Genomic DNA, 15,847 nt, shown 5'->3' with positions numbered 1-15,847 from the left:
AACAATTTTGAATAATTTCATTCATGATACAATTTTCCTGACTAAGAATGGGATATTTTTCACAAATCTATAATGCAACTTCCAATATTGTTTGAATAATAACATATTTGTTTCTTATATGACTTGCTTTTTTTTTCTTTCCCCTTTCAAATTAAAAAAAGAAAATCTTCAACCAACTTTAAAAAGAAAAGCTTCAACAAATATCAGAAATTTGCTTTTTTAAGATTTCTTTTGCACAGAAATTATCTTCTCCCCTTTGACCAAAAATCAACATTAATATAGAAAGTCAGGGGAAAATCTTACTATTATGAAGACGTGTTAAGTATTAAGGATGAAAAAATGTTAGTCTAGAGGTACACCTCTAAATATATATCTACAGACACAAGATCCTACACCATTGATATTGAATTCATCAGAATATCCTAATTCATCAGAATATCCTAATTCATCAGAATATCCTAAGTATCAAAGAAATATTACATGTTTATAAAACTCCTTCCCTCATTAAGACATATAGCAATATATAAACTGTGCCGTATCTCTGACAAGATGACAAACAGGATAAACTTAACAGCATAAACTCAAACAATATTTGTACAACAAACTTGGGTAAACAGATGTTTACCTTCTGATTCCGACAATGCCAAACTCAGATCATTGACGCTCCATTCTCATCCAGATATAACGACTGATCTTAACGATAATTCTCTTAATCACAGCAAATATACCTTGAACTACTCCATATCTGTAGCCAATGTGCTACAAGGTACTGTGGATATTGTGCACTCGCTTCGAGATTTAGAAATTCAGAGAACAACAAATGGTGAATTTGATGTGTTCACTGTAACTCTCAAAGTGTTCCACAAAAGAGAAGTGTTCACTGTAACTCTCCAAGTGTTCCACAAATGGTGAAGTGTTCACTGTAACTCTCCAAGTGTTCCACAAATGGTGAAGTGTTCACTGTAACTTTCCAAATGTTCTACAGAACAATAGAGTGTTCACTGTAACTTCTCCAGTTCCACAGATGAAGGTTTCAGAGTTGTTGTGTAAGTCATGGTTTATTCACTGTAGCTCTGTAGCTAGACAATCCCCCAGGGTTAGTCTATACGTGGCTATCTTTGATATTCCGTGGAAATGTACGAAGGCAGCTGCCAGGACGAATACATGGAAGATCTGATGACTCTGAAACTGTAAAAACATCAAAACTTTAATATCAAAGGCTTCGAAGTATTCTAACAATTCTATAAACGAGACAGAAGTTTAAATTTGTATATACTTCAAATTTCAGTACCATGTATAGTAAGACCTGCCTTAACGACCACCTCTGTATAAAGATCATCTGCTAAATAAGACCACTTCCTTTGGGTACCAAATACCTAATTACAACACATTGGGACATGTATATAATAACCGCTAAAGATATAAAGGCTATTTTTTCTTTATCCGAAAGGTGGTCGTTAAGTTTGATAGTATAAGTGTATTTTGTATTTAATTCAAGATTTTCTTTTACGTTCTTTCATCTAAATCTATAAAACTGATTCTGGAAGTAACGACTCACATTGAATGAAATGCCTATGAAATGCCGATATGGATACAAATAATCATAATTACGCATTACTACTTACCCAAATATCAAATTTCCCTGGAAAGAGTCTTTCGGGGATCCTAACTGCATATATGACCGCTCCAGCTATATACAGTACAGCCATCAATACAAGCCATCCGAGGGCAGCAAAGTTGATGGCATTATAGAATCCTTCAATTAAGACGTAGTGCAGGGCGGGTATCACACCACTCAGGCCTAGGGCTATAAATACACCTACAAAATAAACGGTACCAATCTGTGACTACATGTAACTTTCAGTTTGGCAATTATATCAATACAAGATGCTGATCACTGTTCAAAGTTTCAATTTCAAATTTTGTACAATACATATGTATATGTTGGACTGAATATCTTGTAATACATGGTAATGATTACCACTGTAGCAAATGACACACAATTACAAGTTATCGCCTTTGAAACAGAACCCAACAATCATCTTTTTAGCAACAGTCACCAATACAACTTATCTCCCTTAGGATAGAAAATAGGTTTTTTTATTGAATAAATATGACTTAATCACATGTAGCATTAAAAGTGCTCAAGTCATGATAATTAGGGGCCAAAAAAACGTTTTTTTTAGTCATATAACTTGTTTCACAATCAATGTCAAATAAATACAGTTAATATATATTATATACCAAATTTCTACGAGTGCCTACCTGCTCGGACTGCGCGGAACTGAGGCTGGGCAAATTTGTCCCACAAAGACACAACAATACAAGATGTACCGAGTATAAATATAAGGACTAGATAGGCAATCTTTGGTCCCAACTGGCAGTAGAAACTGTAGTACAGCCATGGCACAAATGATCCCATTGTCAGCAGAGCAATTCCACAGTAGTCCAACCTACAAAACATACACATGTAATATCTGCCGACAGGACACTAACTATATAGAGGGTGACACAAAACTTAGCATTAGGTAGAGGCATGTGGGCAGTAAAAGATGAAAAACATGTAATGTTCATCTAGCTCTGATGCTGACCATCTGTCAGAAATCTTCCGTTTGTCGTTTAGAGCTATGTCATCACAGTAAAGACAGAATTAGTATGATTCTAAGGTTGCAATGATCAAATGAGATGAAGCTTTTTTTTAACTTTAAAATGTCTTATTAATATTCCAAAGCTAAGCAATGCACTTTACAGTATATCATAAAGAAATGTTGCAATTTTCTTGAATATATCGAAACAGGATGAATGTAGGTATCATGCATAATTTTTCAAATACTGCTGAGAGCAATTAAACTAAAGTGCATTAATTTATAAAATAACTGTAATTGACCTTGAGTAAAGGTCATAGTGACCTTTGCCACCTACAGCAATACACTGCACATTACCTGTAAATAATTGTGCGCTACCTCATTTAATTACTTGAAATGATCAAAACATCTGAATTTGTATTCTACAGATTAGCCTTATCATGTCCTTACTTGTTGAAGAGTCTTCCAACCCTCTCTGAGTGACAGTAGACTGTATGGAAGAGCCAGGAGAATCCCAGACATAATATAGCACCCACAAAAAACGCTGAGAACACTGCCTTCTCCTGCCACTGGACCTCGACGGACGGCCTCGATAGGAAGTAGCCAGCCACTCCTATGAACGCTATCATACCTGTGGACCAAGGAGAAAATCAGTATATATAATAATTCAATTTACAAATTTGGTCTATAATTATTCAATTCACAAAATCTATCTTAATCATACGATTCACAAAAGCGTTCCATAATCATACGATTCACAAAATCTGTCTATTATCGTACAATTGATAAATTTGGACTATAATTATACAATTAAGTTTGTAATACCTGTTATACAAAGTCCCTTCTAAACACCATGTATTATAAACCAGCCTTTTTCATGTAAAATTTAATTTCATGTATTTAGTAAGCGATAAGAAGATTGTGAATATTAATCATTACGAAAGTGTTCTAAGTATATTTAGAATAGAACCGTATGAATATTAATATAAATCGCAAAATTGAATCGCTATGAAAAGGGCACGAGACATAACAATAGTTCCAGAGGGCCTGTACCGTTCACTTGCAATTGGTTATTGTAATGCCAAGTAATGTTCTGCTTACAGGTTCATTGTTTCTTTTCAGAAGGAATTTAAAATTTACCTCTAATTTCCCTATTGGGACCCATTCTTTCTCCTCCAGGGGGTCAGAGCCAAAATTTATACAAACAATGTTCCCCGTCCCCAAAGAATGTCTCTGGCCAAATTTGGTTACATTCCATGCAGAACTCTATGACTAGTAGCGATTTAAAAGATTTACCTCTATTTCCCTTATTGGGCCCTGCTCTTCTGCCCCTCGGGGGAGTCAGAGCCAAAATTTATACAAACTCTGTTTATCTTCCCACAAGGATGTTTCTGACCAAATTTGGTTATATTCCATGCAGAACTCTATGACAAGTAGCGATTTAAAGGATTTGCCTCTATTTCTCTTATTGGGCCCGCCCCTCCTGCCCCCTAGGGGTCAGAGCCACAATTTATACAAACTCTGTTCCCCTTTCCCCAATGATGTTTCTGGCGAAATTTGGTTACATTTCATGCAGAACTCCAGGACAAGTAGCGATTTAAAGAAAATTTTGAAGGACGGACGACAGACGCTGCACCATGACATAAGCTCACTGGCCTTTCGGGCCATGTGAGCTAAAAATGTGAAAATTAATATAAATTGTTGAGAAAATAAGTTGGTTTATGATATTTATTGAGCTAAACAAACACTTCAAGAAAACAATATCAGTTTTTTATCACAAGATTTCATCAAAATTCAATACAGCTGTATGTATGTTAATTTCAATTTAAGTAAGAATTTAGCAAACAGCAGCCATCTCTTTAAACCAAGACACCTGGTATGTGTTAGTTGTAGTGATTTGATTAATTTCAAACAATCCATCTATTCATTGAAAATGGAAAATACTGGTACCAAGCTTAAGGCTATCTTGCATAACAATCTTTCTTTTGAAAACACTAATCTTAATGTTCTTACACACTTTGATAATGTTTTTGTATCAATATTGTGAATACAAACATTGCTTTGAAGATGCCTATTTTATAATGCTGATTTATGGTTATTTCCTCAAACCACACTAAACTTAAACTTAAGCTTTTTTCTAGATCTCCATAAATATATTCATACGTAGGAGATTTTAACGACCTCTCAAGTATATCACTTTCACATAAACAGAGGAAAAGAAATCCTAAGTCTGAGCAGGTGCTCAATCTGGCACTTATTTCCTTTGGTGATTAAACAAAATATCTATGAAATCTCTACAAGCATTAAATTCTCTCTGATACAAAGGCTGATATGAGACTGGTATATCAGTATTGAATATTGTACAGAACGTTATATATATGTGGAACAAAAGAGAACAATGTATTGTTCACATTGAAAAAATGAAGAAGTTTTAAGAAATTATCACATTATGAAATTTCTTATTAATTTATTTGAAGTATCAGTTGGCATTAGATGATGACTTTTAAGGCTATAGCAGTAATTGTCTGTCTGGTAAATATATATATATAGCACTGTATATAAATGTTCAACAGATCAGTAAGGTGCTGAGTTAACCATGAAACAAAACATTACACAAACATCTAAAGCACTGTTAATTCACAACACATGTATGTGCCTTGTCAGCAGATTGGCTTTTCCTTAAGTGTTTACAGACAGATTCTGTACAACATTGGAACAGGAAGAATTTCATGTTGATAGCAATTACAGGTCTGCAACCAAGTAAAGAGGTTAAACGATAATCACATGTGTCTAGGTAGTGTGTTACAGTGACTGGTACATGCATGTATATAATTATATTGGTGGGGTGCAGATCGACAGCTGCTACCGCAGGTTCAGCATGCAGCACACTGTAATTACATCTGAACCTCTAAACTAGTACTGTCCACAAAAGATATCGTAGAGGCTGACATTTAGCAGTTTCAATTATCCTCAAATTATACAGTGTAGAATGTCTTAACCTAATTAAGGAATTAGTGTAGTTAGGGAAGGTCACAGGGGCAGGTAAGGGATGGTAGGAGGAACAACATGGTGATAAAGGGGTGGGACACAGGGGCCAGTAAAGGGATGAATGGTAGAGGGTGGGACACAGGAACCAGTAAAGGGGCGGCCGGCAGAGGGTGGGACACAGGGGAGAGTAAAGGGACAGACGGTAGAGGGTGGGACACAGGGGTAAGTAAATGGACAGACTGTAGAGGGTGGGACACAGGGGCTTGTAAAGAGACAGATGGAAGAGTGTGGGACACAGGGGCCAGTAAAGGAATGGATGGTAGAGGTTGGGACACAGGGGCCAGTAAAGGGACAGACGGTAGGAGATGGGACACAAGTGCCAGTAAAGAAGGGGCGGATGGTAGAGGGTGAGACACAGGGCCAATAAAGGGACAGATGGTAAATGGTGAGACACATGGGGTCAATAAAGAGATTGGTAGTAGATGGTTGGACACAGGTGCTAGGAAAAATTATAATGAAGGGAGGATACAGGGGCCAGTAAAGGGATGGGTGGTAGAAGGACAATTTTATACATACCAAGTAGATGTGTCCATATATTGCCAGTTTCTGTGTGTATCCTAAATATAGACTTAAAGCACTGTAAGAACGAGTTGGTTGGGGGTCTGTGGCCGGTATGTAAGAAGTCATTGTCTTTGAGCCAGTCCGGCAGGGAGTGGTGGTGTACGACCCTCCACGCTCCCGCCCACACCTTTTTTACAAACTCCTCGGCTTGCTCGGCAGCCTTACATGTACCGGCCAGGAAGTCGATTTTGGGCGATGACTTTCCGCTCAGGGCTTGGTCAACTTCATCTTCTTCGTCTCCTTCTATGCTTGACTGTTTTGACAACTTTGTCTATAAAATGAAACAAAATTCAACATTATATTATCCTTCCAACAATACAAGTGGTTAGCCCTTCTAAAACAAAATCTTCATAACAAAAGATTATTTTAGTCTAAAGTTGAATCAGATATGAATTTGATTAAGCTCTAGCAAATTAAGACCATGAAGCACCAGTTATAAGATAGCTTTGCTAGAACAACAGAAAATGTTGAAAAACATGGACCAAAAATGTCTAAAGGGAGATAACTTACTCTTCTGAAAAATAGTGGTCTGCGAAGTGTTGATCTCCTCTCTGCCTGTTTTGCTGTCATCGTCAGGTCTCCCTCTGCGTCAGAATAGTCACTGTCCAGAGACACATTGTTGAGGTCCTGATTGGCTATAGAAATAGGTTGTTGTACAATTGGGCTTTCCTCTAGCGTAATAGTTGGTGTGGTAAGGGACGCTGCCATGGTTACAAATAAATCTCAGCTTCTTCCAATTGGTCAAATGTTCTTAGTAGCAGCCAAGTGATGTATTCTGAAGCAATTGAGACACAGAATATTGAAGAAATATTTGTAACTATCTGCACATTGATAACACAATATAATTTTCAGGTACATATGATATATACTCAAATTAGGTGTTAGTGTTAGCAATCTTTCAGTACATCTTTCTCAATAATATAATAGATATTGATTCTACCCTCATTAGTCCCTTTTATAATTGGTGGTGGTATATACCTGTATGATGAACATATATTAACTCAATACAGTGTTTGTTTTCGATCCATTGGTCATCAGGCTATACATATAGTGAGAGATTTATTTCCTTCTGAGCAAGTACTGTGATAAGACTCCAGGATTTAGAGGATGGCGGGACAAAATCGCAGCCTCTGCTGGATTTTCACAATATATTCTAACGGCAGATTCTTTGTAATGTAGCAGGCTAATGCAGTTATGAGATAGAAAGTATCTTTAATTTAAGTTAATTTCATATAAGATTATCATTTCATGAAACTTGTCACAAGGTAAGGCTTATTTCATAAATTTTCATATCATAATGAAATGAGCATTCATTAATATATATAGGATCCTATAAATAATCTCTTATATCAAAACATACATATATGAAAAAACACAAATAAACTATCAAATATACATCCATGGCCATTGTATGTAACTGAACATTGAACTACATATTTCACAAAATAGGCTGTTTATCAAATATGTACAACAGTACATACCATGGAAACAGCTTGTAAGTTATGATATGCCATTTCACAATAATACATGCAGTAATTCTATCTGATATATATAGCCTAATTCAATCTGATATATATAGCTTTTTCATAAAAAAAGAAGGTGAAAAACCCCCACTTTTACACAAGGGTCTCGCTATACACACAACACACATATTTTAATAATATAGTAAATAAGATGCAAATCACCAGGAAATTTCCTGCATCTCTGCGTCATCATAGCATGCATGAACGTTATATAATAATACACAACCTATATTTCTATTTATATGTACATACAAAATTTCAATTACCTCACTGAAAATATTCTAATCATTAAACTTTGACATGTATTTTAATATACAATAAATTCATTTTCTTTTTTATTACTTGAATTTCCAGGAAAATAACTGGTAAAATTTTAATAGGATTAACACTAATAAAATAATTTTCCAAACAAATATTCTTTTGAGTTAATATAGATTTATGAACAAAAAGTTTTAATTTGCATAAACAAATACTGGTTATGGATTCAAAACACAATTATAATTCTTTATCGTCCAGAACATAATGGTTACCTGCAGTAACATGAGTACATAAATTGTATAATATTATTATAATTAATTGCATAGTATGCCAACAAGTGATCTTAAATGATTTTCTCCTTTAATATGGTATAATGTATAGAATAGCATTAAAAAACAAAATGATGTGATTATCAACAGTAAGATATACTGATCATCAAATAAAGAATTATTATATTTCAAATCCATAAATTAGACACTGTTTTGTAAATTATATAATATATATATATATACAAGTACCATTTTAAAATCCATAAATCTTACCTTTATTATATTCTTTACTAGGTTTTTATACCAATGGTGAATGTTTTATGATATAATAAACAATTGTCAGTCTATATACTGCAAACTGATCTTGTCAGTTGATCATAGCTATATAACTTATTTTCATAATTTGATATATATATATATATATATTATAGTAAAATTTCCCATTCAGTTATCTGAATGATCTGCTGATAATGAACTTTGGATATAAATAAGACCTAGAGATCATAACAAACCTACGTGTCATCAGAGCTAAGGATGATCATGTATGCATGTACATGTAGCTAATCACTACTGAATACATGTATTATCAAAAGGAGATAAAAGAAATTATCTTTTTGATACTATATATATTGTCAGCATATGATCATCCTTTGATATGACACATTTGTTATGATTTCAAAATCTGGTTTAACCAAAGTTGGTCATCCTCATCCGATGTTTAGATGATAATAGGCATTGGCCTTTGTACCCACTTGTAACTGTCATACGATATCAGGTACAAATAAAGGGCATGATAGTTTTATAGTACATTTATACTTGGCAAAGCAATATTATCATGTGTATTCTTTACCTGATAACAAATTTCCAAACCAACTCATAATTGTGAAAAAGATGAAATAAAATTGTTTGTGCAACTGCAAATACTTGTTTTTTTGGTTTTATATGCCTGATAATTCTAGTTGACCATTTTTAGACGATCTTGGAGTATAGATAAAATAAATCGGTAAAATTTGTATTCTACAAAATACTATAGAAGAAAACTTAAAGGTTGGGAAGGTCGCCCGGACAACAATTCTACCCCACCTAGCAGCTAAAAATCATATTTCTAGTAAGTCTTCATAAAAACTTAAACATCCATTGGAAAGAGCGATAATTTCCCCTTCAAAATCATATCCTACACAACTATACAAAATGCTGTCACTAGTTAAGACAATAGCAGCACAGTTTCAACAAGATTTACACAAAAATGTGTAATGGAAATCCATGGTGACACATATATATATATCTTCATGTACCGTAAAATGTCCAAAACTTAAAGAATTTGAAGTTGCAATTGAAGCTAGTTGTTTCATGAATATTCATTAATTGAAATATCAAGTACGTATTGGCACCATATATCAATGTGGTTCAAGCGAAGTCTTACTATATATTTAAGGATTAAAGTCTCTTTCTGGTGGTTCTATCGAAGGATAAAGTTGAGTAGGGTATCGATATTTGGAATGGACCGCGAAGCGGTCCATGAAACAAATATCGATACCCTACTCAACTTTATCCTTCGATAGAACCACCAGAAAGAGACTTTAATCCTTATATTTACAGTCTTAACTATTATTTTCATAGCTCAAAATTTACCCTTAATAGTGTTTATGGCATTTATAAGACTAAAATTGAATTATATCGTTTGGTTCCGACAGGCATTTGGAACAGCCACTCGAAGTGGCGGAAATTCCCGCCAATTTATCAATGAACATACAAATAAAATGAGTTCCGTCTGATGAAGCATATATCTGGGGTTTTCCCGGTATGGAACTATAAATCGTTTTATTTATCTGTTGTTAAAAACACCATGGTGCAAAGCAGTTTGGTTTTAATCTTTTGCTTCGTATGATTACACACGCTTACACAATTCATAACGTGGCAGGATATTTAACGTAGTTGTGACGCGGCGTCCGATTCAAACCGCCTGTGTCAAGGAGGTGTGACAAACAGAGAGTTTCTTCAATTTTGTGATCACTTGAGTTCTACTTAATCAGTTCACGTTTGAAATTTCTTGAAAATACAGATGTTTACATAGTTCCATGTCATTATTTCCGGATTTTGGAGATTCAAATGTATCGGACGTCGTTTCGAGGAACATGTACAAACACAGGTAGGCCCACTACTGTAAACGTTTACCGCTCTCAAAATGTTAGCTTATATTTATATTGTTGTTTCAAACACTTCAATAAATATTAGAGATATCTATTACAAGTATTGTAAAGCTACAATTGTAGGATTCCGTTTCATTGATATTTCGAAACACCCAAACGTACATTGTAAGGCCTACTCTCGCCGATTCACAGTAGATAACGTACAGGACTTGTCTGTCCCCCGAGATGAACAAAAATGCATTGTCGTGCTAGGTCGTTTTGGTTAAACTTATCCAACTCAAAGACTGATGATGTCCTTACATATCTTATCCATTCGCGTACAACCAAAGATGTTAAAAATACAAATAGGATGTAGATCTAGGCTACATGTTGTAGCGAACAACACAGACTCACCGACACACAACATGTAAACATTGCGACGTCATCGGAATGTGCAAAACTGTACATTGTACAACATTGTTTATTTATCATACGCACGGAAGCATTGCTCAAAGAGGTACGGTAGTAACATAAACAATGTAACTTTTCTACATTTGTATTTACACACGTACATGTATATTTGTTCAAACCTATTTTGATACATGTAAGCTTACATGTTCATCGAACGTACGTTCGGTACTGAAAACACCAAAAGTTTCTGATTTGGACCACCATAAATTCATCCGCGCGGCTCCAAATTGCGCGTGACATACTCAATCTATCGAGAAATAAAGTTGAGTAGCCTTTGGTTGAAATCAACGGGGTTTATACTATCAATTCACCACTGACTGTAAATATATATATATATTTCTACAACGACAGAAAAAGTCAAGCTAAAACCCTGGCAACATATGTATACAGTACAGTGAACTCTGTGTTGACTGGTGATAGGGTTTACACATGAATGTACATGTACATCATGCATGTTTGAAAATATGGAATGTTGACATGACCTGATAGCTGAAAGTGGTACTATATATTATATAGCTAGCTAGTGAAGCTGTCATAGCTCTGTAACTGATCACTGACTATATAAAGGGAGTGTTCAGTAATCAAGACCTTTGGAATCAACAAATCATATACATTAAACTTATCATCATACTTGGAAAGTTTCATGTAGATGCTACAAAGTATTGGTGCCTGCAAATACAATTGTAATTAATTGCTCGATGTTGTCTGACGTTTATTTTTTTTCAAGTTCTAGCTATTGAGATGCAGCCATTTAAGGATGTGTTAATTTGGTGGGAAAATACCGAAATATCTGAAAATTTCATGAGACTGATCGAAAATGTAAGTGTTTTAGAGTTTTATTAATTAAATGTCCAATTAACAGCCAGGGTCATGTAAGGATGTGCCTGGTTTGTTGGTGGAGGAAAGCCGGAGTACCATGAGTACACTGACTAGTACCTGCATGGCAACAGCCCCAGGCCACTTGAGATTTGAACTCGCAACCCAGAGGTGGAGGGCTTGTGATAATTTATGTTGGGACATCTAACCACTCAGTCATCATGGCCACATAAATGTAAATATTATATAAGAATGATACATAACCAAGAATAACTTATCAAACATGCAACATCAATATAATATTAATGTTTCAATATCAAGAAATAAAATTGATATTGGCATTAATTAGCAAATCTTAGTTGCAATATGTCATTAGTTAAAACATTGTCATTATAAATCATATATAAAATGTATGCATGTATGCACTCCTCTTTGTCCTTTTCAATATTTTCCTTTCATCTTAATCATTTATGCGCTTGTTAATGACTCATACAGATTATGTTGTATGACTTAATATATATAAGTTAATATTTGTTTAAGAAAAAAACCTTCATGACAAAAGTATATTGTCTTTAACGTTTTCAGCCCTCTTGGGCATCGATCTTCAAGGTGTCTAGCTACTCCTACTATATAAGTTTATATATATATATATATATATATCGGTATACATTTACCTGGCATAGCAATTATGAAATTATGAAACACATATGCACAATTTTATTAATACAATTGTATTATATTCATAAATTAAATGAAGCTTATTACATTAATACAATATGTATATGAATACAGAACATGTATTATGTATATGTTTTTGATATATAATATGAGCTTGTTCACCAATTGGTCCCAAAATGCAATCTGCACAGGTAAGCTCGGGCCCTTGGGGAACCTACATTATCAAACTTTCACAATCAAAATCCAAGATGGCTGCCTGGCGGCCATCTTGTTGACCGATCAGTCCCAAAATACAATGTGCACAACTAGTGTAGGGCCCAAGGGAAACTTACATATGAAATTTGAGAAATAGCAGTAACAAGAATTGCTAGCGGATGGACGGAGGACAGACTACGGACGAAAAGCAATCTAAAAATGAAAAGGATACCAAGTTTTTGCTGCAAATCTGATCATATACAAAATGACCGAAAAGACCCCTGAATTAGGGAGCACTCATCACAATCTCCAAGTTGATTCTCAAATTTTGACAAAAACTATAATTTAAGCCTAATAACACCATATCATTATGACATGGATATTCATGAGTTGTAGACCTTTACAGTAGTAAATGTTGTGGTGAAAAATAATATCCGAATCATTTCATCCTTGGCCTATTTAATTGAGTAAAAACCAGAGTACAAGCTCTGCTGCGTTTACTACAAGTGATAATACATACAATGTACGCTATTTTTGTGACGGGAAATCACAGAGCAAAAACAATTGACCTCTACTTGTAAACAAAGGCAACTGCATCGTGACGTAGAGAAACTGCTGAAAGTATGAAATCCCCCATAACACGGGATCACCTGATCATGTTGACTCGAAGTACAGTCATGACCACGACAAAAGCAAAAACACAGACGTTAACGCTGAATTCTGAACCAAAACACCACTTTAGTAATTGACAATAAAGATATATTAAGGTCACAAACTTACCAAATCCAGTAAATTGTTTATGTTATTGTAAACATCTTGGCGATAAGTGATCACAGGCGAAAACGGGAATCTTGTGTTTAGAAAGATGACGTCTCTGTTGTTGTGTGCACACGTTTCCGTGACGTATACACCGGAAGTGCCCTAGTGTGTTAGTTTACATTGGTGATATAGAGTTAACAAGTTCACATGTACACACACGTATGATCTTAGACTGTGGCAGGTGGATTTGGATATCGATCGGGCTAATATGCAGTCGCTTATTGTCCAACACCTGATGCGCTAGGGATTTAGGAGCACGAGAGAGCGTAGGTATTGATTTGCTGTGATAACGTGTCCTGTAAAGTGAAAGTAAGATAATCACGATGATGTGTTCTTAGAGATGACAAATAATACAAAGTCTTTCAAACAGCTGTCGAAGTTAATGTGACTGCTTTCCAATAAGTTTGAGTTAATTGAAATATACATAGTTAACATATTGATAAAAAGGTCAAAATTAAAATTTGTTTTATTACTTGAAATCTTTGTTAGATATTTAAATGAATTAAAATGCAAGTAAATTATTATAGCCTTTTAAAATTTGATAGCTGAAATTATAGTAGTCATCTAATTGAAGGTTATGTGCTTCAGTTTAAATGCCATTCCTTAAAACGATTAAGAATTACTTTACTTGAAATTATTTACCTTAATTGAATAATTATTGTTCTGTGTCAATTGACATAATTAAATTAATAGATTTAATGTAAAATTTATGACATTATTTAAATAGCCTAATTTAAACATATGTCTTTATGTCATTAAAGCTAAGCATTCAAATTCAAATGATGATTATGTACTTATGAACATATACTTCGAAAGAATATCAAACTTACTTTTTATGATACCATTTTTTACATTTTACCAATTAACAAGAGGGATAATTAATTTAATTGAATAACTTTAGAATTTTAAAGAAAGGACTACATATGGTAATGGCTCTTTTTGGCCCCTAAATCCCCAAAGGATTTAGAAATTAAGCTGCTGTGTTTGAAATATTGAATATGCTCCTGATAAAATCTTAATGATAGTTTTGTTGACAGAAAGTATGTTTTTGCTATATAACCATGGTAACTTTGCATAAATTATGCAAATTGCATAATTTGGTCAATTTTGGCATAGTTTTTGATAGTTTTTCTTTTAAAAGCAATAGAGCACAGCCTAGAACAAACTTTATATTTTAAGGGAATTAGCAGACATGAAGAATACATCATTTTGAGAAATATAAAGTTTGTTCTAGAATGTGCTCTATGTTAACTAGAACTGCTATATTACCTTATAGCACTATCAAATATGTCAGGTATGTAGTTAATATTTGAAATGCAAGATTCACATCTTAAAATAACAGACTTTGAAAAATAGCGGATTTGGGGGCCACAAAAAAGACCCTTACCATACCTAGTCCTTTCAATATTACAGGTAAACACTGTACCAAGTAAAAACATGGGCATTTCATTTTTCCTATAAATTCAATTTGTCTAACAACTGGGCAATTAAGTATACATACATTTATTTACAATAAAAACACTATTATATTTTAAAAAAAATTACTAGCTACTAAAACCTATATCAACATTGTTATTATAATACATGTATATTGTACATGATATACATTTTAATTGGCATATTTCTTTTTTACAATATTTCGTTTTTATATTTACAAAATATTTTACTTCATCATCATGCATTCAGAGGCTCTCCTTTGTGATTGTATTAGCTTTACTTCAACAGCATGGTTTGATTGATTTCAGAGTTTTAGAAACTGTACTATAATATTCATGTTAAAGGTAGGTTTCGCCCAATGAAATATAAAGACTAAGAAATTGAAATTTATCCTATACATAGATATAATCTTCAGATAATTTTCAATGCATACAGCGAACAATATGGGTGGTCAGTTGCCTAGCTTGACCAGGAAAATACTTCTCTAAAAATAGAGCGAAGTCAAGCTTTACATAGAACATGACGTATTTTTTCCAAAACGAGGCCGCAGCAACAAACGGAAGCGTGCAACAAAATGTCAGATAGAAGTGACAGTCTTGCTACGGCATGTTTAGTTAAAAAACAACAACAGCAAATCGAAGTGCGAGGGACTGTTTATACATATCATATAATCTAAAACACTTCATGTTACTTACATACGCTCGCTAACTTTGTACACCAAATATACATGTAGTTAGTCTGCGGCTGTTTGTGCGCTGGCATATGTGTTGAAATTTAACTCACCACGTGCGATGCCGTTACACGAGTCCCAACAGACCACGGCGAGTTTCGCTTGAGATGTGGCTTCTGTTTCTTCTATTGCTACATGTCATCTCTGAATTTAAATCCCTATAGATATCCTAGGGTGCTACCGAATCCATTATAATTTCCTCCACTTTGTTGCCAATTCAGATATATTTTTTTTCATCTCGCACACTTTCGTTCAGCCATTTTGTTTACTTTTAGTGCGTGACAATGCGCATGCGCCAAACTTTGACAACGCAATCCATCGCAGCTTC

General features: G+C 34.3%; 2 protein-coding genes across 6 annotated transcripts in view; one reads left to right on the top strand and one right to left on the bottom strand.

The window, feature by feature from the left end:
- Window positions 1–221: 221 nt before the first annotated feature.
- Window positions 222–13,440, bottom strand: LOC138336202 (adiponectin receptor protein-like). Of its 2 annotated transcripts, none has more exons than XM_069285573.1 (7): window positions 13,314–13,440; window positions 6,705–6,969; window positions 6,150–6,465; window positions 3,036–3,216; window positions 2,266–2,453; window positions 1,626–1,819; window positions 222–1,188 (listed from the first exon to the last, which is right to left on the bottom strand). In XM_069285573.1, exons 2-7 carry the CDS (start codon window positions 6,900–6,902, stop codon window positions 1,063–1,065), a joined length of 1,203 nt encoding a protein of 400 aa, XP_069141674.1. In that variant the 5' UTR covers window positions 6,903–6,969; window positions 13,314–13,440; the 3' UTR covers window positions 222–1,062. The 2 variants fall into 2 exon arrangements, with proteins under 2 accessions (XP_069141674.1, XP_069141675.1); XM_069285574.1 differs by lacking the exon at window positions 13,314–13,440 and adding an exon at window positions 8,518–8,621.
- Window positions 13,441–13,457: 17 nt separating this feature from the next.
- The window catches only part of LOC138336201 (leucine-rich repeat-containing protein 74A-like), a 53,041-nt gene continuing 50,651 nt past the window's right edge, over window positions 13,458–15,847 (top strand). For 2 of the 4 annotated variants that reach the window (XM_069285572.1, XM_069285568.1), the window contains exon 1: window positions 13,458–13,618. The gene's annotated coding sequence lies outside the window, so the exon portion shown is untranslated. Of the gene's footprint in view, window positions 13,662–15,847 lie in introns of all 4 variants that reach the window. The other 2 variants (XM_069285569.1, XM_069285570.1) reach the window with 2 other exon arrangements.

Source organism: Argopecten irradians, chromosome 12 (assembly GCF_041381155.1).
Source record: "Argopecten irradians isolate NY chromosome 12, Ai_NY, whole genome shotgun sequence".
Classification (NCBI taxonomy): domain Eukaryota; kingdom Metazoa; phylum Mollusca; class Bivalvia; order Pectinida; family Pectinidae; genus Argopecten; species Argopecten irradians.
The sequence above is the reverse complement of the archived record's forward strand: the minus strand, read 5'-3'. Positions and strand labels throughout refer to the sequence as shown.

What these genes read in the sequence shown, in the direction of transcription:
- LOC138336202 (XM_069285573.1), bottom strand. Translation starts at nt 6,902, where the DNA reads ATGGCAGCGTCCCTTACCACACCAACTATTACGCTAGAGGAAAGCCCA. An exon ending in GACCACTATTTTTCAGAAGA is followed by an intron (nt 6,466 to 6,704) that starts GTAAGTTATCTC and finishes TTCATTTTATAG; the next exon opens with ACAAAGTTGTCAAAACAGTC. An exon ending in CAGGGAAATTTGATATTTGG is followed by an intron (nt 1,189 to 1,625) that starts GTAAGTAGTAAT and finishes ATGTTTTTACAG; the next exon opens with TTTCAGAGTCATCAGATCTT.